General features: G+C 46.7%; 1 protein-coding gene across 1 annotated transcript in view; it reads left to right on the forward strand.

Annotated features, from left to right (window-relative positions):
- Positions 1 to 23,140, forward strand: part of LOC146192212 (uncharacterized) — a 78,539-nt gene that overhangs the window by 25,787 nt on the left and 29,612 nt on the right. Inside the window, exon 2 of the mRNA XM_084600429.1 lies at positions 2,587 to 2,806. Within this exon, the coding sequence (XP_084456555.1) occupies positions 2,587 to 2,806 (220 nt within the window). The remainder of the gene's footprint in view (positions 1 to 2,586; positions 2,807 to 23,140) is intronic.

Consider the following 23,140-nt stretch of genomic DNA (forward strand, 5'->3'; position numbering starts at 1 on the left):
GACTCCCAAGCTGTATAATGGACAGAACCTCAAATCCTTCTCTCCCTCCCGCGAATGTTATTGCCGCCATCGTTTACACTGGTGCCGCAATATCTGTCATAAGCCAAAAACTGCTGCTCCCTCCGAAAGGTAACTACGCATATCGCGGGACTCTTGCTTCGTACCGTGTCCGCACACAGTGTGCCGCCGACTGCAGTCTGCACTGCTCGCATAGTCACTGCTGGTGCCTTGTACCTTATCTAATTCGTCGTCTTCACCACTTTCTCTTATGATGTAATTCTCAGCTAGGGTTTTCTATCCCAGAAGTATGGTGTTATTCACTGCGCTCGGGCTCAAGTTGAGCTCACTGGACCTAGCAATTAATCGTAGAATGACCTGCTCCGCGGCCCATGTCCTCATGCTAGGCCCGCATTCCTCATCGATCATGTCATAACCTATCCAATTGTCTTCACTGTTTTTGTTCACCTCCCTACCTCTTCTGTCACCATTGCCAGTGCTTTTTGTGCCCTCTAAACTTATCTGCCGCCGCTGCCACCAACTGTTACTGTTTGCAGATTTTGGAATGAACAGCGGGTCTAGCAAACTTGTGATGGCCAATCATCTCTTTTTTCCCGCTAAGGTCCTCCAACTCACTGAACCTAGAGATTCGCCTTTGAATGACCTGCTCCACGGTCCGTCTCCTCGTTCTGCGCTCAAACTCCTCGTCGCTCATGACACAACTGTCCCTATTCTTATCAATATTATTCCTCTCAATGCCTCTTCCGCAACCATCGCCACAGTGCTTTTTATGCCCTCTAAAGTTTTATTCCCCGGCCAGGTGGCCGAAAATTCCAGAATTCTCTACTACGGCGTCTCTCATAGCCTGAGTCGCTTTGGGACGTTAAACCTCAAAAACCAAACGAAACAAAACCCATATATCGTTGCTGTTTGCAGTGCTTGACATGAACAAACGGCTCTAATACTCTACTGGTGGCCAATCTTCTCGCTTCTCCCATGGGCTACGTTGGTTTAAGAGTAGTGCCTTGGCCGCATTGAGCTCGTGAATCGTCTGTCCCCCTTGAATGATGTCATCTCTATCTCTACTTGCCAAGTTGATGCTCTTTAACTCGTGTGCCTTCCGCTCCGCTCCAGCGGCACCTTTTTGAGTATTATGTGGACGGCGTTCTAGAGCCGCGTTGCAGTTAGCAACTTGACCTGTTAAACAAATTAGGCTCTACGTTCTATACCCCACAATCTTCTTTTGCCCTGACGAGGACCATTCCCCACCTCATAAACACTGGCGTTCACCCACCACTCCATCAGCGGCTGTATCGTGTGTCTCTGACTGAGCGCCATGATATTGCCGGAAAAGTCGACGATAAGCTGCAACGCTGTCTAATCCGAGACTCCCGTAGTCCAAGGTTGTCTCTTGATGTCCTAGTTGAAAAGGATCAGTCAATGTGCTAGTGTGTTCCCTATCGTCGCCTCAAAAAAATTCCTCGTCGAGATGTGTACCCCTCCCATGAATCGACAATGCCTTAGACTGCTTAAAGTCGCAAAATTGTATTTCTACCTGGATTAGCGCCCCGGCTATTGGCAGGTACCCAGGACAGCGGGGGACTGTGCGAAGAACGTTTTGTTACTGTGGCGGACTATAAGAACTCAACATTTTGTCATTCGGGCTATGTAGCGCCCCAATCATATTGGAAAGAATGATGGAAACTTTACTACGCGGTCCGAACTGGAAGACCAGTTTCTGCTATCTGGTTGATAGCCAGGCATTCCTACTGCCTCACCCGCAGTGCCTCACCCGCACATGGTCGCTTTGCTGCCCACCAGCTCAGAATATTCGGAGAAGTCGTGTACAAAGATGGAATTCTACTTGATCCTGACAGGTTGCGCGCCGTTGTAGACTTCCGAAAACCGACCTCTGCCAAACAACTCCGAAGCTTCGTGGGGCTCCGCTTGTACTTCCATCGTTCTGTCCGGATCTTCTCTTTCATTATAGCTCACCTTACACAGCTTCTGAAAGGTGACCTAAGACGAGAGCTCTTGGACGATAGGCTGTGATGATGCGTTCTCGATACTGCTCAATGTACTGATATCACCACCAATACTCGTTATTCACTGTACTGCCCCTGACCAACTCCACACCTATGCCAGCGGTGTCGGGCTTGGTGCAGTCCGCGCCCAGCGGAAGCCTTGCGACTCCTAATATATTGTCGCCTTTGCAAGCCGTGCTCTTACCAAAGGGGAGTCTAATTACTCTGTTACCAAAAGGGAGTGCTTAGCAGTAGTGTGGGCAATCACGACATTCTACTGGTGCGTGTACGGCCACTCCTTCGAGGTAGATGCGTATCACAGCGCTCTGCTGGCTCGCGTGCCTCATGGATCCATCTGGCCGTCTAGGCCGCCGGGCTTTTAGACTTAAGTGATGCGACATTCCTGTAGTGTGACACTCTGGCCGGAAACGCTGACGGCGACGCTGTTTACCGGTAACCGGTGTGCTAGCCTGCATCGTCGTGCCTGATCATGTCTCGACAGCCCTCACCATCGAGGGTATGCTTTCAGGGCAATGACTGAATACTTGGATTACTTCTCTGCTAGATCTCCTTGGCACCACTTCCGCTGCTACAAATCATCGGGCTCTCCGTCGACAAGCCTCCCTTTTCACCTTTCAGGACGGCCTGCTTCAACGATGAAACCACACCTCAGGCGGCTGAAAATGGTTCCTCGTCCTTCCGTGCCACATTTGCACCCGCCGTCAAGTCTGACCAGCCAAGCGCTCATTCGGCGTCCAGAAAAATCATGATTGGATTCTTCAGAGGTACTGGCGGGACATGTAAAATTTGGTAATACTTTACATTCGCTCTTGTACCGACTGCCAATAGACTCCTTCCTACTACCCCGCTAGCCCTCTTCTGCTCTTACTGGGTCCAGCTGGCCCTTTTGATCCGTGGGAAATGACCTTTACACTCCGAAACCATACAGTACCGTTGGATATCGATGGGCCGTCATCACCATCGACCCCCTAACCCGTTAGGCAGAGACCGTTGCTCTTTCTGCAGCGACAGCCTGAGTGATAGGTAATTGTCGTATCCATCACTTTGTTATCCGATGCGGCGTCCCTCGCGTCTTACTGAGTGACAGATGGGTTTTTTGTCCGAAGTTGGCCAAATGTTCTTATCCTCTTAAATATCCATCCATCGTGGTAAAACCGCGTACCACTCGCAAACGAACGGTCTCTTGGTGTGGTCATCCAAACTCTTGAAACATGCTCGCTATGTGTGTTACATGTTCCTTTGGGCATTACAACTTGGACCAGGAACAACTTTTAATTCGGCCGTCTTTCTCTTCTACGCCCGTGAGCCATTTTGCACCCTCGACATGACATTGCATTACCATTCCGATGCCTGTGGATAGAGTGCTTTTTCAGATATCGCAGAGAAGGGCTAGAAATACCGTCAGCTAACTTGCATGTTTACCACATACAAAGCTACCGCGAATAGCATGATAGCGACAAGCCTGCTCCGACGTCCCTCGGCAACAGAATCGTCTGGTTATGTAGTCTTGCAACCAGCACATTTAAAATCAAGTATTGTTTTCCGCATCTGAGAAAGCATCTGCCGGTCAACTAGTAACCACTTCTGACAACTGCCGTCGTGGCCGCAAAGTTGTCCATGCTAGCCGTCTCAAGCGGTATTACAACCCTCTCTTTGTCTATTCTCTGTGAGACTTCAGGATGGCGACTTCTTCAAGTGGGGTATAGTAGGGAAGACAAAAAGAACACTCAGCGCCACAGCATCTCTGTCGCCGTTGCTTATCTCTGGCGTCCATCTCTCGTGCTGAAACTTGACTGTGGCCGATGGTTCTACCCTGCAGAGTCCGAAGTGCTGACAGCGTTAGCCGTCAGAGCAAGTGAATAGATCCTCCCTTCAAGTTACAGGAGAATAAACATTTCTGAGGCATTTCTATGCCGAGTCATTCACGCTATTCCATTCCGTGCACTCATGTAAGATAATCTATAAAATAAACTGTATATTGCAACTGTAACCCCAGTAAAATGTGTGCAATAAGAGGTCCAAACTGAGCTATTATGAATTAGGCGAGCTGCAAAGCGAGTGATCCAAGAGAATAGTAGCAGGTCGGAGCTGCTGTGGCTGTTCTGGCGGCTTGGTAGAGAGTTGAGGTATCCCCTGTAATTCTGAAGCCTCAGTTTGATATTATTGCAGTGCATTAACAAAAGCATTACAATGAAGAGCTTTCCAGGTAACATTTGCGCCCCTAAATATCTGTAATAATTTTTACCGATGATGCTAAATTGTCTTTACACCAGCGTGCTGTATTAATATTAGAATTAGTATTAGAATTATTGGAATTTGTATTAGTATTAATATTACAAGTAGAAGTATTAGTATTACAATGAGTATTCTGATTCGTGTGCGCGATATCATTCTCATATTTCTAGAACCAGCCAATTATAAGACAGGTAGACGCATACTTTACCCATGGATGCTTTATTTACGTAAGAGGAATGACACCTGTAAAGCGGTAAGTACGTTTTCAAGAGGTAATGACAATGCCATAGGCGAGGAAGGAAGCTACGAGCGTTGCACTAAAACTTCATTGTGCTTACTTTCTACGCAAAATAAAGCTACATTGTGGCGTCGAAAGCCGCAATTGCATTGGGTATTCTACGGTGCAAGAAGGCTAGCAGAATTCGGCTGCCCTCAATTACAATTGGGCGAAGAACAGGACAACTCTAGAATGATACTTCGCCACTCGGGAGATATGTCGGCGCACCTCGCGCTACAAGAGCGATAGAGCCCAGGCTCTCGAAAACAGGCAGGATCGTTTAGTGGGCTATAATCACAGTTATAAGGCCGCGTTTTCTTGGCTGTTGAAAAGAATAGCAAATAATATCACCTCGATGTTTAATAAATACAGACAAGAATTAACCTAAAATAGGTATTAAACATTAGGGGCCTTTAGCACGTATAATAGGTCTTAAGTAGTAAAGCATGCGCAATTTCTGGGTGCGGGCAGTGGCAGTAGGATGCTGTCGCGCCTGAGGAAATGTCCTCATAGTCTAACTGTCCGACTCGGCGAATGACCTTGAGCGGGCCGAAGTATCGGCATAACAGTTTTTCACTGCGTCCAGGGAGGCGAATCGGTGTCCAAATTCAGACATGGTTTCCCTGCTTGTACTGTAGCGTTTGTAGCGTTTGTGAGTTGCTAATATTTATTGCGCAGCCGGTGAGTCATCGGGCCTCTTTTGCGCAGTGTACGTTGGCGGCCACGTCAACGTTGCCCTCTTCCGCCGCGTACGGTAGCTTCACATCAAGGGTTGTCGGCGGCTGCCTGCCATGCGCAGGTTGAAACGGACTCGCCTTGGTTGTCTTCTGAAGGGCGGTTTTATATCGAAGATCACATATGGTATGATGTCATCACGCGTCTTATGTTCGGAGTCCACGTGCATGAGAAGCACGCCGGTGATATGTTTGTTCAAACGTTCTGTGGGTGCGTTGTTCTGAGGATGGTAAGGCGGTTTTCGTCGGTGGTTTGTATTACTGTTGTCCAGGATGGCTTGCGCCAGCCCCGCCTTTTTCTCTGTCAGTGATACTCACTCGTGGATCGCTTGGTTGAAAGAGAATTTCTACGACAAAAATTTGGAAACTTCTGCCGCGGTATCATTGGACAGGGCTTTCGCTTCGGCGTAGCGGGAACAGTATTCGGTGGCCACGATGACCCACTTGTTATCGGTTGATGAAGTCGAAAAGGAACCAAGAAGATCCATCCCAATTTGTTTAAAAAATGTGTTGGGGGTGTTAGAGGTTACAGCAGCCTGGCTGGTCTAGTCCGGGGCGTTAGCATCGCTGGCACTTACGGCACGCTTTTACGTAATGTCGGACTCGGGCAGCCCACTGCGGGAAGAAATACTTGTATTTTATTTCGCGACATCTGCGTGCAAACCTTAGAACCATGTAGTTGGCTCCTTGCGTGAGGCTTCATGAATTTCCTTTCGGACGTTTTATGAAACAAGGAAAGTGGTTCTGTTGGGCGTGAAGTTCTTTACGAGGACCTAACTGTCTGAAGTAAAGGCCAACATTTGTCACCTCAGGAGAACAGAAGTGGCTGTCTCGCCTTCCGGATAATAAATTAGATTTTGCGACTCAGGATTAAAGGGCTGCTCGTAAGACTGAACTGCGATGGCTACCGGCTCCAAAATGTCGTCACCATCTCTTTTCTGGGCTGCGTGAATGGGCGCTAGCATCACCAGTATGCTTGCGGTCCGACTTGTAGGCTAAAAATATGAAATTCTTGAAGACGTAGGCCTCATCAAGAAAGATGGCTCAAGAAGCCTTTCTATTTGGATAGCCAGCAGAGGGCTCGGTGATTGCTTGGATCATGAAGATCGGGACGCACTCCTGCTCTGTCGTCGAATTGGCTTCAGCTTTTGAGAACCTGCTAGTGTACGCATTACTTTTCTCCAGTCTAGCTCTTTTGATCAAAAATGGCTCTTACACCCACACTGCTTTTGCGGGTATCAAATTCAGTCACGGCGTGTTCGTCAAACTGGCCTGTTGCAGGGGCCGACTTTAGGCTTCGCTTTCTTCTTAACAAGAAGCCTTGTAAGCGATGTTCAAAGGTTCGGCGATAACCGAAGCGTTCTTCAAAAGGGTCGGTAGTACGCGCACAGCCAGAGCCACCGGCTAAAGAAATCGGCGCACAGCGTGCTTGCCATCAGGCTACTAAATCTGCGCGTTAATATTGAAAAAAAATGTGTGTATTTAAGCAGAGCTTGAGCCTAGCAATAGAGAGAAATACGTGTGTTGCAGCGACAACGTCTTTGTCATCGAATTTTAAATTCGTGGTTTTTCACAATTCTTGTGTAATCTGGGCTTTTGGGAAAGGAAGAAGCTTTATGCTTTTGAGTGAACGCCATGGAATTGTGGAAAACCTACACCTAGCCAGGGGAAAATAATGTTTTCATAGTTTTTCTTGCATATTGTAGCTTGGGTTATGACAAAGAAAGCAGCAATATCCGCCTTATTTGAGAGGAAGCGGAGAGAAAGATGTTGCGTAGGGGGAGTCTATGGAGTGATTTTGCCACCTCTGACACTTTAACCAGCGCGGACATCGCACAGCCCAGGTCTGCCAGTCCAGTATAATTGGCTCATTGAGAAACAATAAGAGAACGAACCATAAGCAGTGTATGTGGATGTAGCTCAACGCATAAAAAACGGAGCATACGTGGCATATGTATGGCCACTCCAAAGTGAGCATTCATTAACGCCGTAACATTCAAAGCTAGTTCCATACGCGAGGCAGAGAAAGTGGCTATTACACTGGCCATCGCGGATCCCCGCAGCAAAGCTATTCTAATCGACTCAAACTGCACCGTTCAAAAGTTCGCCAAATATTCTGTAAGCGCTCTCGCGACGTGAATTCTGCACAACCGATCTCTCAATCACATCAGTCATGAGCAGAATCGAAGATAAATGTATCTTCGACACTACCTTTAAATACGTTTTGTGTATCGGTATCGGGTAGTGAGTGCTGAAAATTAAAGTATCGGAGTATCGGTATCGAAAATACATTTTTCGTGTATCGTGTATTTTAACGATACACCATACTCCGCAAAATATTGGCGCCACTGTGTGCCAGACATTTGGTTGAAGGCACTCGCTCAGGTGCTTGTACAAGCCTGGAGGCAACTTTGCTTGCAGTGAATCCTGATTTCCCTCCTGGTGGAAATTTCCTTCAAACGCCCATCTTCTTAGCCTCCATTTATCCATATTCTCTTTGTTTAAAACTGATGGAGCCAATGGCAAGTAGGTGCTCATGAGGTTGTCTACTTGTGAGCACCTAGTGCGTACCACGAAGCCGCTAACCCGTTAACAGACACGAAGAAACAAAGAATAAATCGACAAAGACACACCAAAAAAGAAACAGGGAGTAGGGACCACACGCACTTCATCCCTAGCTGTTCTCCAACCCTTTGCGATCCGCCTCCTTGTCCGTCTCTGAGACATGTGATTCTTGTCAAGCAGCATGCTCAGTGTGCTTAAGAACTCGGTAACGTATGCACGACCCTAGCTCTCCAGACCATTGAGCTTGGCAAGTCGGCATTGCTTGGCGACTAGAACAAGAGCGTCTAAGGCCTCAGTCGGCCACGATGCAGTCGCCGTTCTTGTAGTTTACAGCGTTTGATTCGAAACAAACACCTTTTGTGTAACTGCGCCGCGAAGAGGCTTCAACAATGCTTTTTCTGAAAAACTATTACGTCTAAAATAATAGGAAATACACGACGTAAATGATATGTAACTGCACTTTTCCAGCACATAAATTTGAATAACAAATCCATGGTCAAATAATTTTTTTCCAAAATCAATTCAGCGAAACGTGAATAAAACTTGTGAAGATACCCTTGTTTTATAAATCAATAAGCTGATAAAATGCTTTCGAAATTTGTGAATTGATTGACGTCATATTTGCCACTCTGTCTTAAAAACAATTCTTTCTTTTATCTAAACGAGACTAAGTTCTCAAGATACGCTAGTGAATCTTGACTTTTATAACTACCTGCAATGTCTTGGTGTCGACGTGGCTATGCTTCACACTTATCTCCTGACAAATTGCCCCTTCATCAAATGTAACAGTCGTCGCATTATATACAGATGCTTTTCTTATTTGCTTCGGTTAGAGAACGCCCGCATCGCGGGGCTATTTCGGAACTAATGAAAATGTTCAGCCATTTTATTTTTGTAATCCACTAGCTTTTAACACATAATGCGAGCTTCAAAAGTCTGCTATCGCACTAATATTAAACATCCTGCTCAGTTCCCCAACCGCACGCTGCACTGAGCCTTATAGCCTTATCGCAAAGAAAACAGAGCAAGTAACGGGTAAGTAACGTGTAGTATATGACGTTTCAGAAAGAAGTTTCAGATTTAATTCGATGTAGCCAAGTGCTCATAGGGTGGTTCGTATTGAGAACACTAACTTAAAGAAAATGTGCGCTAGGCTGCTCGTGGAAATTTTGTAACCATGGCTTCAATTAAATGTGAAGGTCTAACAAGGCCAGCTGCCGAGACAGCAAAGCTTTAATAAATCCGTGCTGTCGGATTCGTTTAAGCCCTTTCATAGAAACAAAAACTGCGATATAGGTACCACTGAAAGTTCTAGAAAGCGTGGTAAAATTTTCCAGCTTAGCTAATATTACCGTCTTTATCATATTGGGATCGAGCGATCATCGACTTCCGAGCCAAACTCATCAAGCTCTCGACCGACAAATCCATACTTGCTACGAGAACGTCGATGCATCATGTCGTTCTGAACGTCCTCGACGGAGAATTGACCGTACCGCCCCGATCAAGCGTCATCGTCCGTGTGGTTACAACAGACGTTGCAATCACGGAAGGGGAACACTCAGTTGTTACTGGATAGAGGACTTGGCATCGCAAGAGGCATCGTCCGTTTCCGTCATGGGCAAGCTGATGTGCTCGTCACGAACTTCATCGACGAATACCGGCACCTGAACAAAGGCATGACGATTGCTTTCTTTGACGAGCCAGCGGACTGGTGTCTTCGCTCTTCCTAGCCAACTTGAAGACGATGCACCCAACTCAGCCAAGCAGCCTGATTTCGACATTAATCCAGCGCTCCCCAGAGACAGACAAGACCGGATTCGCACTTTTCTTGAAAACTACAGTGAGTGCTTTTCTTCAGCGTCGAAGGTGCGACAAACTCCGTTGGCAAAGCATCGAATCATCACGGACGAAAGAACTTGACCGCTACGTCAAAGCCCCTACCATGTATCGTCACACGAACGCCAGGCCATAACGCCATGAAGTTGAGGAAATGCTTCGTGATGACGTGATCCAGCCATCCAACCGCCCCTGGGCAGCACCAGTCGTTTTGCTGAAGAAGAAAGACGGCACACTTCGCTTCTGCGCGATTACCGCGGCTTGAATAGCATAACTAAGAAGGATGTCTACCCACTTCCTCGCATCTACGGCCCACTGGACCGGCTCTGCAATGCAAGGTGATTCTCATTGATGGACCTGAAGAGCGGATATTGGCATATTGAGGTCGACGAAAGAGATCGCTAGAAGACCGCATTCATCCCACCGGAGGGCCTTTTCTAGTTCAAGTTGACGCTATTTGGCCTCTGCTCCGCACCAGCGACGTTACAACCAGTACTGGACACTGCTGACGGGCTTGAGGTGGCAGATTTAGTAAGTAGTAACACCATGTTGTTGGATGAAGAGCTGATTAAGTTACATAAGGCATCGCGTTTCGGTATTACGTTGCCAATGTTAGTGTAAAGAAATGAAAGTTATTATTCTTACACTGACAATTATTAGCGGATGCGGCTAATAGTTGCTACGGATTACGCTCAACCACTTTCTGAGATGCATGATCAAAAATATAGGTTAGGCCTCCAGAAACGAGTCTATCGTAGCGAAGCTTAAAGGTCGAACGATTAGATTTGGCGAACTCGACAAGCCGTTGCCGGGTGAGTCGAATGCTGGGTGAAAAAGCTTTGCTGATGGCGTAATCAGTTGATTTGAACACACTGCATTTTGATAAAATTTGCTCTTTGTCCTTAAAATGAAACAACTTGACAATTATGGGACGGCTTTGTCAAATTTAAAAGTTCCTGGGCGATCTACTCATTCAATGCCCGACTTTTGAGGCCCTCACTTAGGTCATCCTGACAGAGGTCAATGATCAGTTTCTCGAATTCCCTCCAGCTTTCATTTTGCGCGTCCTTAAGTCCGTAAAGCAGCAAGTTGTTTCGCCGATACTCATTTTCAAGGTCATCAATGTGAGTAGTCAGTGTGGAGAGTTTTTCCGTGCAATTGGTAGCAATACTCTCCACACTATCGATTCGAGGAGTCAGTCATGTCGACGAGTCGATGAATATCGCCATGAGTGAGCAATTTCGTAAGTCAAGTGAAGTCCGGGCCAGTCATGTGGACCACCGGTGGCTATGAGATGCACATTAGTATTACAGATTTGTGGCTACACTTCCATTGCCAGACTGTTTTTGACGTTGTTAGTGTGGCGGGGTTATGAATATTATATTGCCCACAATATAATTTTCCCCCAGGGAGCAATCGATACAGACAGAGCTCTACAGAGAAGTGTTGCTGCTATATGACGACCACATAGTTTCTCTGCGATTGATCAATTTGGTGCCCGAGCCAATAATGCTCAGCGACGGCGGTCATGAAGCGACGCCATTTGGTTATGGCACCTGCCGAATACAGAATCTTGGCTTTACTTTCTCTTGCTCCTTGGCTGTTTTAAATGACTGTTCGAGAGTTCTAATTCTCGGTCTCGACTTTCTACTCTTGTGTGGCATGGTTATCAATATTCGGGGACTCAGTGTATCATTTCCCTCCGAGAGAGCAATTAGACCGAAAGAGAGCTCTGCAAAGAGATGTTCTTCCTTTGTGACGACCACATAATGATATCTCCACAACCAAGCCTGCTCGTCAAAGTCTAGTGTGATCTGGAGTCATGATGCGTAGGGCCTGCGGCTACGAGATGACACCAATTGGCTTGTGCACGTTCAGAATCGAGAATCATGGCATTGGTTTTCTGGTAACTTTGCTGTTTTAGCAGACAATGGGAATGTTCTAATTATCAGCATCGACCTTCTTCATGGTTATGAATGTTCGGGGACTCCCGGCATTATTCTCCTTCGATCGAGAATTTGATACCGACAAAGAAGCTCCACAAAGGAGTGTTGCTCGTAGGTAACGACCACATAATGACATATCCGCGCGCTAGCCGGCTCGTCAAACGCAAGTGTAATCCGGGCCAATGAACCGCGTCGCCGGCGGCTATGAGATGACACCAATTGGTGAGTGTGGCCTCCGAGTACAGATTAGCGGTTTTGCTTTCATTCGCACAATTGTTATTTTACATGACTGTTCGAAAGTTATAATTCTCGGCATCGACTTTCTTCCTTTGTCTGGTGTGGTTACTGATGTTCAGGGACTCACGTTATCCTTTTGCACCGACCGAGAGCAATTGCTACCACAGAGAGCTCTGCAGAGAAATGCTCCTATGTGTCGACCACATAGGGAGCGCGCCAGTTCGTCAGTCAATTGCAATCCGGGCCAAAGATGCGAAGCGACCGTACATATTCGTGGATTTACTTTCATTGCTACCTATGCTGTTTCATAAGACTATTGGTAAGTTCCGCAAGGTAAACTGGATATCGCCAAGCGAGAAATGGACAGATTGAACATTGATATCTTGGGTATCAGCGAGCTCAAATGGACCGGAATGGGAGAATTTAACTCCGGCGACCATTATGTCTTTTATTGTGGACACGAATCCAAGAGAAGGAATGGGGTCGCTCTCATAGTAAACAGAAGAATGGGCAAAGCAGTGCTAGGGTACAACCCCAAAAACGACCGAATGATTTCACTTCGGATCCAAGGTCACCTTTTCAACATAACAGTTATCCAAGTCTATGCACCGACCACTGCTGCTGAAGAAGCTGACGTTGAGAGATTTTATGCGGACCTACAATGCCTTTTAGACCGCACCCCATCATCAGACGTCGTTTTTCTCATAGGAGACTGGAATGCTAAGGTCGGGAGTGAAGAACTATCCGGAATTACAGGCAAGTTCGGTCTTGGTAAGCCAAATGAAGCTGGGCAGAGGCTAGTAGAGTTCTGTCAAGAAAACAACCTGACCATAGCGAATACTCATTTTCAACAGCACAAGAGGCGCCTGTACACATGGATTTCACCGGACGGTCTGTACAGGAATCAGATCGGTTATATTATTTGCCGGCAGAGTGGAGAAGCGCTATACAAGCAGTAAAAACAAGGCCTGGGGCCGATTGTGGCACCGATCATCAGCTTCTTGTTGCCAAAATTAGGCTTAGATTGAGGAAAACGCAGAAAACTAGAAGGCCTTTCAGGTATGATCTGGATCAGATTCCATTAGAATATGCTGTGGAAGTGAGGAATCGATTTCAAGAATTAGATCTAGAAGACAAAGAGCCCGAAGAGATGTGGACTGATGTTCGTGATATAATACAAGAAGTTGCTACTAAGGTAGTTCCAAAGCAGAAGAAATGCAAAAAAGCAAACTGGTTATCTGAAGAGGCTTTGCAAATAGCTGAGAAAAGGATGATGGCAAAAGGTATGGGGGAAAGAGAAAGATACAAGGTTCTCAATGCGGATTTTCAGAAAATAGCAAGGAGAGATAAGAATGCCTTCCTGAACATACAGTGTCAAGCAGTTGAGGACAACAGCCAATTAAGGAACACAAGAGCTCTGTATAAGACAATCAAAGATATCAAAGGAAGCTTCTGTGCTAAGCTGGTCGTGATAAAGGACAAACGAGGCAAGGACCTCACTGAAGCCTCAGAGATAAAGAAGAGGTGGCAGGAATACACAGAAGAACTGTACCAGAAGGACTCGGATGTGCAAACCCAACATAGGACGGTTGTGATTACTGATCTCGAGCCGGGCATCCTGAAGAGTGAAGTTGAATGGGCCTTAGCCAGCGTTGCTAAGAATAAAGCTAGCGGAATTGATGGTATTCCAGCTGAGTTGCTTCAAAACCTCAACCACGACGCTGTTAACACACTGCATACATTATGTCAAAAGATTTGGACAACCCTGCAGTGGCCACAGGATTGGAGGAGGTCAGTTTACATCCCCATTCCAAAGAAAGGCAGTGCCAAAGATTGTTCCAACTACCGCACGATCGCGCTTATTTCGCATGCTAGCAAGGTGATGTTAAAAATCCTGCAAGGTAGGCTGCAGCAGTATGTGGATCGGGAGCTTCCGGACGTGCAAGCTGGGTTTCGCAAGGGCAGAGGAACTAGAGACCAAATTGCCAACCTTCGCTGGATCATGGAAAAAGCAAGAGAGTTCCAGAAACCCAATTACTTCTGCTTTATTGATTATGCGAAAGCGTTTGACTGCGTAGATCACAGCAGATTATGGCAAGCTCTCGAAGAGATGGGAGTTCCAATTCACCTCATCTGTCTCCTCAGGAACCTTTATGAAGGGCAAGAGGCCACAGTCAGAACTGGGCATGGTCTTACTAATTGGTTTCCGATTGAGAAAGGGGTGAGGCAAGGCTGCATACTGTCGCCCTGCCTATTTAACCTATATGCAGAGTGCATCATGAGGAAGGCCGGTCTGTACGAGTCTTCAGCTGGAGTGAAGATTGCTGGAAAACGTATCAACAACCTTAGATATGCGGATGATACCACTTTAATGGCAGAAAGTGAAGTGGAACTCAAGAGACTTCTGATGCGCGTACAAGAAGAGAGTGAGAAGTTTGGGCTTAAACTGAACATTAAAAAGACGAAGATTATGGCGTCTTGCCCTATCAAGTCCTGGAGCATCAATGGACAAGAAGTGGAAGCTGTGACAGATTTTCTGTTCTTGGGCGCCAAGATTACCTCGGAAGGAGACTGCAGCCATGAAATTAGGAGACGCCTGCTTCTGGGAAACAGAGCAATGGTTAGCCTTGACCGCCTAGTAAAGAGCAGAGACATTAGTCTGCCAACCAAGATCCGTATAACCCGTGCTATGGTCTTTCCAGTTGTGATGTATGGATGCGAGAGTTGGACTGTGAAAAAGGCTGACCGCCGAAGAATTGACGCGTTTGAATTGTGGTGCTGGCGAAGACTCTTAAGAGTTCCTTGGACTGCCAGAAGATCAAATCAGTCGATATTGTCGACCATAAACCCTGACTGCTCATTGGAGGGTCAAATTCTAAAGTTAATGCTCAGCTACTTTGGTGATCTGATGAGAAGAGAGGAGTCGCTGGAGAAAGATTTGGTGTTGGGAAAGGTTGAGGGTCGCCGGGGAAGGGGTAGGCAGCGAACGCGATGGTTAGATGGCATTCTCGAGGCATTGCAGATGAAGCTATGTGATGTTAAGAAGATGGTGAGAGACCGGAAAACGTGGCGTGACATGGTCCATAGGGTCACGAAGAGTCGGACACGACTGAACGCCTGAACTGAACATTGGTAAGTTCTACTTCTCCACACCGATTTTCTCTATTCGTGTGGTGTAGTTAGCGATATTCAGGAGCTCACGGTAGCCAAGCAATGAAGCCAGACGACCACAGAGCGCAATAAAAAACACTTTGCATGTTGAAATCTATCCTCAGTTGCGGTAGAGGCAAGGATTTTTGTTACACTCGCTTGGACACAGCGTGGATGATAAAAAGTCTTGAGCAAGGTCGTTAAGATAGCCTTATTTGCAATTCCACCACTCCATGGAGTACCAGGAGTCGAAGCCATGCACAGAGCTAGAGGTCCAAGTAGCAGACACCTCTGCTCGAGCTACGGAGACTCTCTAGCACAACTCTCATATCACCGCGTAAAGAAAAAAAAAACGAACGGTAATCCGATTCTGCGCCATTCCACAGTGCGCGTCAGTACAGTGGCAAATTCTTTTATGTATTTAGTTCGTTCTCTACAGATCAGCGCCGGAGAATCGATGCTTTTCCAATCTCCGAAGAAATGGCCTGAAAGTGACGTCAACAATATGTGTATACTATCGCCAGTTTTTAAGTACGATTTCTTTCCTGGTATCAACTGCTTTCTACTTGCGTTAAGTAGGGGTCTTAAGTAGGCGTCTTGAAATATGCAGGCCACTACAAGGCAAGTACTACAAAGCTGAACTGGTCTCGTCGCGTCGCGTACAAAGTTTACCAGCGCACACATAAAATACTCCCAGTTGTGACAGCTTGATTATGTGCCTTCTGCCACGAACATCGCCATCAAATGCATGTAAGGGTGTAGTCTACGATGATCCGCTGAATTCGCCGCCTTAAGTAGGCGTCTTGAAATATACAGGCCACTTCAGTGACACTGCGCTCGAAAGTGGACTGCCCACGTTACGAGAACTGGGCCTGTTGCGTGATCGATCGCCTATGCACCCGCTCACATTCTATGTTGCAGCTTCAACACGCTGAAGTAAGATCAGCTACATTTGATTTCCTGGTGGCAGGTCAATGCCGACTTGCGCGGCGAACTGACTGAGCAGGCGTCCTTCTTTAGTAATTTTAAGTGAACTGAAATTCGCTGGAGACTAAGGCTGATTGCAGTGCGCTCATTAGGTCAAGTGCTTGTATAAGTATCAGACGTCGTCAACTAAGAAAGTAGCAGTTAATGTAGTTATACATGTACATTTATCAAAACGAATCCAGCATTATCCTTATTACTACGTTTATCAAACAAATAAGGAAATGTTGAAGTAACTCAAAAATATATTAGATCAGCAGCTTACCTTTTCGATTGTTAATATTGTAATTTAGATGAGCTCATATTAACAAATGGCTTTGATGGCCTTTAATGCCAGCCTTTTATTCTTATTGCCCCATGTATTTTATTTCTGGTATATTCCATACATAGGATATATGCTGAAAGAAAAGTGAAGCAAACATTGTACAATAAGAAAAGGATATTCTTAATCCAAATGAAAGGTTTAACAGATACGTCTATGCATACACATAAAATATTCCGAGCTGTGACAGCTTGATCATAGAGTATATTTTGTTCGTTCTGGCGGGAATATCGTCATTAAATGCATGTATGGGTGTAGTCTACGATGATCAGCTGAATTCGCCTCCTTAAGTAGTCGTCTCGAAATATGCGGGCCAGTTCAGTGACACTGCGCTCGAAAGTAGACCTCCCACTTTACGAGAACTAGGCCTGTTGCGTGATCGATTGCCTTAGCGCCTGCTTACATTCTATGTTGCAGGTTTATTACTCTGAAATACGATACATGTGAATTTCTTACATCAACATTATTTCATACATGAAACTTGCCTACATTGTACATTATATTGTATACTTTTTTGTTTTTTCCACATGCATATGTGTATGAAATAGCGTGACAGTTAGGAGCCTGACAGTTAGGAGCCTCGTCAGGCTCAGTTAGGAGAAAATCACAGTTAGGAGCCTCGTCAAGCTACTGAGTTTGTAGCTCTTTGATCCTACCCTAGCATTTCCTTTCTGTTCACCAAGAAAAAATAATGCTGGATAAAGTGGATGCGATTTGATTTCTATGACCATGTAAACTGCACTATAATGCCGACGGGCTGCATAAAACTGCTGCATATCCTACCTTTTATATTGAGGTAGTTGAGAAATCAGGATTGTGTGGTGTTTTGATCACCAAGCAATAAATGAAAAAAAAAATATTTTCAGCTGCTCCAAAGGCTGTGATACATAAAGCAGCTGCCAAGTGGAGCTGTATAGGAGCTTGCTCAGCTGTATTGAGAAAGCGAATGGACACAACAGTTTTTCCTGTTTCATGATACACTATTAAAGCTGATACTTTTTGTACAGAAGCTAATTTTTAAATGTTTTCATATCTCTCTGCTCGCTACATAACCAGACTAGATTGAAGCGATGATGGCGGTGCAGCATCAAAGAAAACTGAACAAGGTTTGAAGGTTGGTGACATTTGTGCGTTTTGCATGTTCGATATTCAGACCCGCGAAAGGTGGGACACATTCGCTGCCAGCAAAATAATGGCAAGAGGCCTATGTAGAAATTAAGGACACCGAACCGCTCGATAATTTGGAGGTTGGGGCGTAGAACAGCATCTGCTTCGCCTTAGGCAGAATGTAGATCGGAGATATGAGACGCTGCACAGACGAGCGCTTGCCATAGCTCCACCGGACTGCTCAATCGTTAACTGGTGGAGGTCACCTAGATCACCGCATCCGTCGTTCTTCGAAGAAGCCAGCATCCAAGAAGTTTTTTAAATGCACGCGTGCGATGCGCAAGCTTATTACTAAAGAGGCATTTATCAAATTTAATGACAATTAGAACCTCGTCAAAATCCTTTCTGTGGCGCAACAAAAAACAAAAAAGATTATCTGAATGCAAACGCGGGTTGGTTCATCTAGGCAGGAAATGGAAGGTGCACCGATGTGTTAAAAATGAGTGACATGGGACTCGTGGCTGCTCTATTTGCCTCTGATATTATTCTCTGGTCGCTGATTGCTTATATCTGTTTTTGCCCCTTTGAACGGAAACGCCTGTGTGCGGACTAGACCAGAACCTAAGTAAAGCGGCCTCCGTGCCGTCTCCTCTACTCTCGTCCGTGTGTTTTTTGTTGTTCTAGTAATGCCTCACAAGATTTGAGCATGAGCCTTAGTTCGCAAGTAAACATTACAGCAAGAGAACTTGTCTTCGCTTAGGACTGAGACAATCCTTTTGTTGAAATCTTTTCTTTGCAAATTGAGGCTTCTTGTCAACACTTGCTAGGTTTTCTTTGATGTGAAATGACCACCACTGTTATTTGTTCAATTTTTTTTGCTCTATTTTCACAGCGCTCAGTACAAGGTATACATCATCGGGCACGAGCACTAAATGCAGTGCGCTTTCTGCACCTCATATCGGATTTCATGTTCTCGTTATAGCAGACCGTTTTAAACATTGATATCCAGCCGCACTTATTACATGTACTAAGCGCTAATAATATGAAGCTACACAGGCTCCGCGACAAGTTCCCTCAAAAAGGTGTTATAGATTCTTTTAGTAAACCTGCACATTTGTGTTGAGAAGGAATATTCTATTAGTGTCTAAATGATAGCGACACATTGGACGTGGTTACGTGCCTGTGTCTGACACATAGTTTTCATGAAGAGTAGTGCTTTATCTTCATTTCTCACTTTTCCAGTTTACACTTTTCGAGCTTACGTAGGCAGCAACAGCAAGTGTGGCGTTATTGTTCAGGTTGTGTTAAACTATAAAGTATCGGGAAAAGAAACAACATAAAATATGGCCGCATACATATAAAACATAAGTATGCTAGAAGACTTGATTTGCCCTACAGTGTATGTTACATGAAGACAAAACTAATTGCCCGACACAGACAAGGTAATCAACATGGCCTTCGGTTCGTGCATATGACCAGGAGGCATGCTTGAAGATTATGGAAGCAGAGCATACATTTACAGCCAATATGTATTCAAAGTGTAGCATGCCAGGAGTAAAATATATATTAAAAATGCAAATATTTTCTCACCAACCTAAATTGTTAGACCATAAGCAGAAGCATGTTACATGACTAAGCATGTAGTCCAAGCACCCAATGGGCTGGACTAACCTTTTTCAAAAACTTGAATAAAAAGAAATAAGGGCAGTATATTTAGTGGCCGGTCCTACAAATTGAATTTTCTAGTCAAAACGCAGTTTGCGGGCTGGCTATGCCCGTGGATTAGGCTCAGCCTTGAACTTCATGTCAAACCATAGATATGAACCACATCAAAAACAAACGCAGCAACATTATCTTGATAAGGCTACACCGAACAATCTAACATCGGGAGGCTATTTTCCAATAGTCTTCTGCCCACCGCCGCCTCATCCACACTCACATGCTTAGTCATATCCTTTACACTGATGTGCTTCCACACGTCATCCATGCTTGTCTTCTGTCAACAACATGAAAAGGAATTTAAAGCCGTTATACTGAAGGGAATTGAGGGCGCCAAGCTGGAGAGGAAGAGAGATGTTGACTCCCACACTCTGTACTATGCTATAGTGATGTTCCAATTGCTTCTTCGGGCACTCTGTTGCTTCATCGGATGGGATAAGGAGAACCCCGTTTCGCACAGCACCCAGTTACATTTTTACAAAGGCAGCCTAAGTAAAGCTTCAGGTGCTAGTTATCCTCATCCCAGAATGCTGTCTGTGTTCATGCAGCGGTACGGGTGGCTGAACGCCTCCTCAAGATTGCATTCGGAAGAGGAGATCCGAGAGGCATACATCTGTATGTGAGCGGCACTTCTCCAGAATATCTACTCCACAGCAATCACATTCATATTAATTGACAAAATAGTATTGCGCTCGCCAAAGTCATGTGTTATAAATGGACACCAATCTCCGTCAGAATTAGCCTTGCAATACATGAGAAATTCCAAGCACAAGGAAACCTCAAGAGGGCTGTGGTGAAGGAGTACGGTCCGTAGCTTCCGTCACCCATGTCCTGATCTGAGCTGTTTGCTCCCTTGCCAGTAATGATGAAAGTGAGTCACAGTCGATGGGTTCACCAAACGTGTCTACACACTATTTAGAGGGCATTATTTGCAGCAAATTACCACGGGGGCGAGTATTGCAAGCTAGACTCAACTGTAGTCACACAGCGACTGTCAGAGGCCTCGAAGCTTCCCCTCCTTGCGAGCGGCACGGCGCTTGAGGAATTGTCGTCGTGAAGTTCGCGGTCTCCAGAGGCAGTGTGCTCGCTTTTTAAAGGATGAAAAGCCGTTGGCACTCAAGTTTTCTAGTCCGGAGGGCGAGCTTGACGGTGGGCCGAGAAATCCAGTCAGAGAGCGCGCCGATCGCTTTCTTCAAATCTGCCGTGGCACGAATGTGACTCCCCGCAACGTGACAGGCGCCACGTCGTCTAGGATTTTGCGAAAGTGTTACATCTTGCTCACCGATGCTTCCATAAAGTGCGATGCTATCTTGCAAAGAACCATCGGGGCTTACGAAGGGGGTCTTAGCAAGAGAAGCTTGACGTTCGGTTGAGCGGAATACGGGCGGCTAGCTCGGGCACTCGAGCATCACCGCCATCAGACAATGCGCCTGGAAGACGAGCTGCTTCTACGGGGCAAGGGATGCCGAGCGTGATTGTTCGACAGGTCCTTACAATCCGTATACAGTGTGCAGGCGCCAGGTAGCTGGACGCTGTTCGGATTTTACTGGCCAGGCCTGGATCTCTGCTCACAGCTTTGTCCCGAAGGCGTCTCGACCAGCATCGCTCGGTTCGCTTTGATATCCCTGCGTCTCGTTACAGGTCATGGCTGCCCGTACTGCTGCGTGCAGAACCAACCAACAGACAATACCCGTCACGAGCAAGTACCCTCTGTAAACCATCAAACATCAAAACTATTACTAAAAAAAAGCTAAACTAGATTTTGCTCCCTTTTGTTCCCGCTAGAACAAGAGATAAGTCTCTAATGCAGTATACAAAGTTAAAAGCGCACTGCAGTATTAGAGATGACTGGAACAGATAATAATCATACAAAGTGTAGGATGGGGGCTTATTACAGGTACTGGGACTCGATCTAGAAGCAAGGCAGGAACAGACCGCGTACAAGCAGGTCCAGCGCACACACCGATAGAGATGTTTATGGCGACAACACACGGAATTTACGTCCTCACGTTTGTGCTGTTAAGTTTGGGTCGCGTGCGCCTCGGTAGCGTACCGTTGCCACCGGTTATTACGTTTGTGGCTCGCGCGCTCAGCCCACCGCTGACGCCAGTTGTTACATGCGGCGCGCGGCCCCTCGGTAGCGTTTGCCTGGCGGCTCCGTGGACGGCGGACGGCATCAACGGTCCCAGCAAAGACGAGGGTCTTCTAACGAAACAACCTTTACTACAACATCATGAAGGACCGGGCAGAGAAGCTGACCCGGAGAGAATACAGACACTCTCACACAGCTGGTGTCTAGCGTCGTCTCCACGGCGCGTCAAAGTAGTCTCTGTCTCAGCGGAGTCGGCCGCTGCTTTTTATAGGCTTGCCAGTCCACAGGGAAAGGGAAAGCCCTCACGAGAAATGGAGAGCCCGACAGGTCTGGGCAAGATGGGATGACTCAATCGCAAGTGGTCCGACCGCATCTCCTCCACCTCCTGCAGACGGGCGAGGGCGGCGCACTCTCCCCCGAGCCCCGGGCTTGGCCGGCGTTTGCACGCACACGCACGCACACACATTTAGCGTGTGGCAGAATCACGTCGAGACTTTCCCGCGGGAGGAAGCGTTGCGCGGCCGATGAACGGCGTCGAAATGGCCGATCCGCTCGCGGTTCTGCCTGTTGCTATGCGTGGCCACGTCAGCTGTCCTACTTGTCGGTGGAGAAACATAACAGACTGCCCCGCCGGGGAAGGGAGATCCCGAAGGGCAGGGGACTGCATCCGCTGTCCGGAGGGATCGGGATGTTGCTGCTAGCCGGGGTCGTCCGACCCTGCTTCTCTTGAGCCAGTCAGCCTGAAGAAGTCCTTGGCAAGTCCTGGTTTCCAAATCAGTCTGCAAGTTCTCTTCAGGTGCGTTTTCTGACAACCCACAACGTCACAACCATGCTAAAAACTGAACCGTTCAGCCAGCAATCACGGCACAATCTTCACTAAGTTATGCCAGACTATTTCCCTCTTATGCCCCCATCTATATTAAAAGGCAGCTCAGCAGCACTTGGAACACGTCCATAAATTTGAAAATGGCGCTTTCAAAAACATCACTTTCAAACAAAGATAATACAATACAATATGTTCAAAATCCTATGTCAGGAAGAAAAACACCAACTAGTGAATAAAGGCTTCTTCTCACGTTAGGGTCTCCGACTTCAGCCATCGGCGTTACCGTTGAAATCACCCTTTTCACTAAAGCTTCGGCTGTCCGTTTCACGGAACAACCGTACCTTCCTGTTTCTGTGCGAAGAAACGCATGAGCATGAGTCGCTCATTTTTCTAAACAACCTATCCCTCTCCTTACGCTTTGCGCACCAGTCACGCATTTTCTGGGCACGGGCGCATGTGTGCCTTTGGGATAGTCTTTCTTTTTCGGGATAGCCTCCACTTGCTCCATTCTTTCTCGCGCCTGCTTTTCCGCCTTTTTCTACGGCAGCAAGGGAACACATGCTTTCTGCTTTCTTTTCGCAACCGTATGACTTTGCTCTCCTTACGATGGCAGCATTCTTTCTCGTGCCTGCCTTTTCGTTTTTTTCTGCGGCAGCACTTGAATACTCTAGTCTTTCTTTCGGCTCGAGCTCTGGCAAGCTAGCGGTAACCGGAGCTAGTAGAACGCCGCTGTTGTCGAAGTGCGGCGCCGCGTCTGCGCAGCGGCCAGCAGCGCAGGACTCACTTTCAGTCAATTCCGAACCACAGCAACGGCTGACGTCAGTCGCGTCAGTCACACTTCTAGGCATTTGCTCTGGCAGCTCGCCACTCAGTGCGTCGTCTCGCTCAGCGCAACGATCTGGCTCTTTCGACAGCTGGGGCGCTTTGGATTGCGTGAGGGTCATGTGTGCTATGTCCGCGTTCGCACTGGGGTTGCTTTCGCGAATACAACCTAGCGTGGTATCGGGGCTCGAACGATTCTGACCCTGCTCTGGTCGCTCGCTGTAGCCTTCGCAAGTCTCGCACTCT

The sequence above is a fragment of the Amblyomma maculatum genome, chromosome 4 (genome assembly GCF_055883805.1).
Source record: "Amblyomma maculatum isolate TAMU_Amacu chromosome 4, ASM5588380v1, whole genome shotgun sequence".
Taxonomy (NCBI): Eukaryota; Metazoa; Arthropoda; class Arachnida; order Ixodida; family Ixodidae; genus Amblyomma; species Amblyomma maculatum.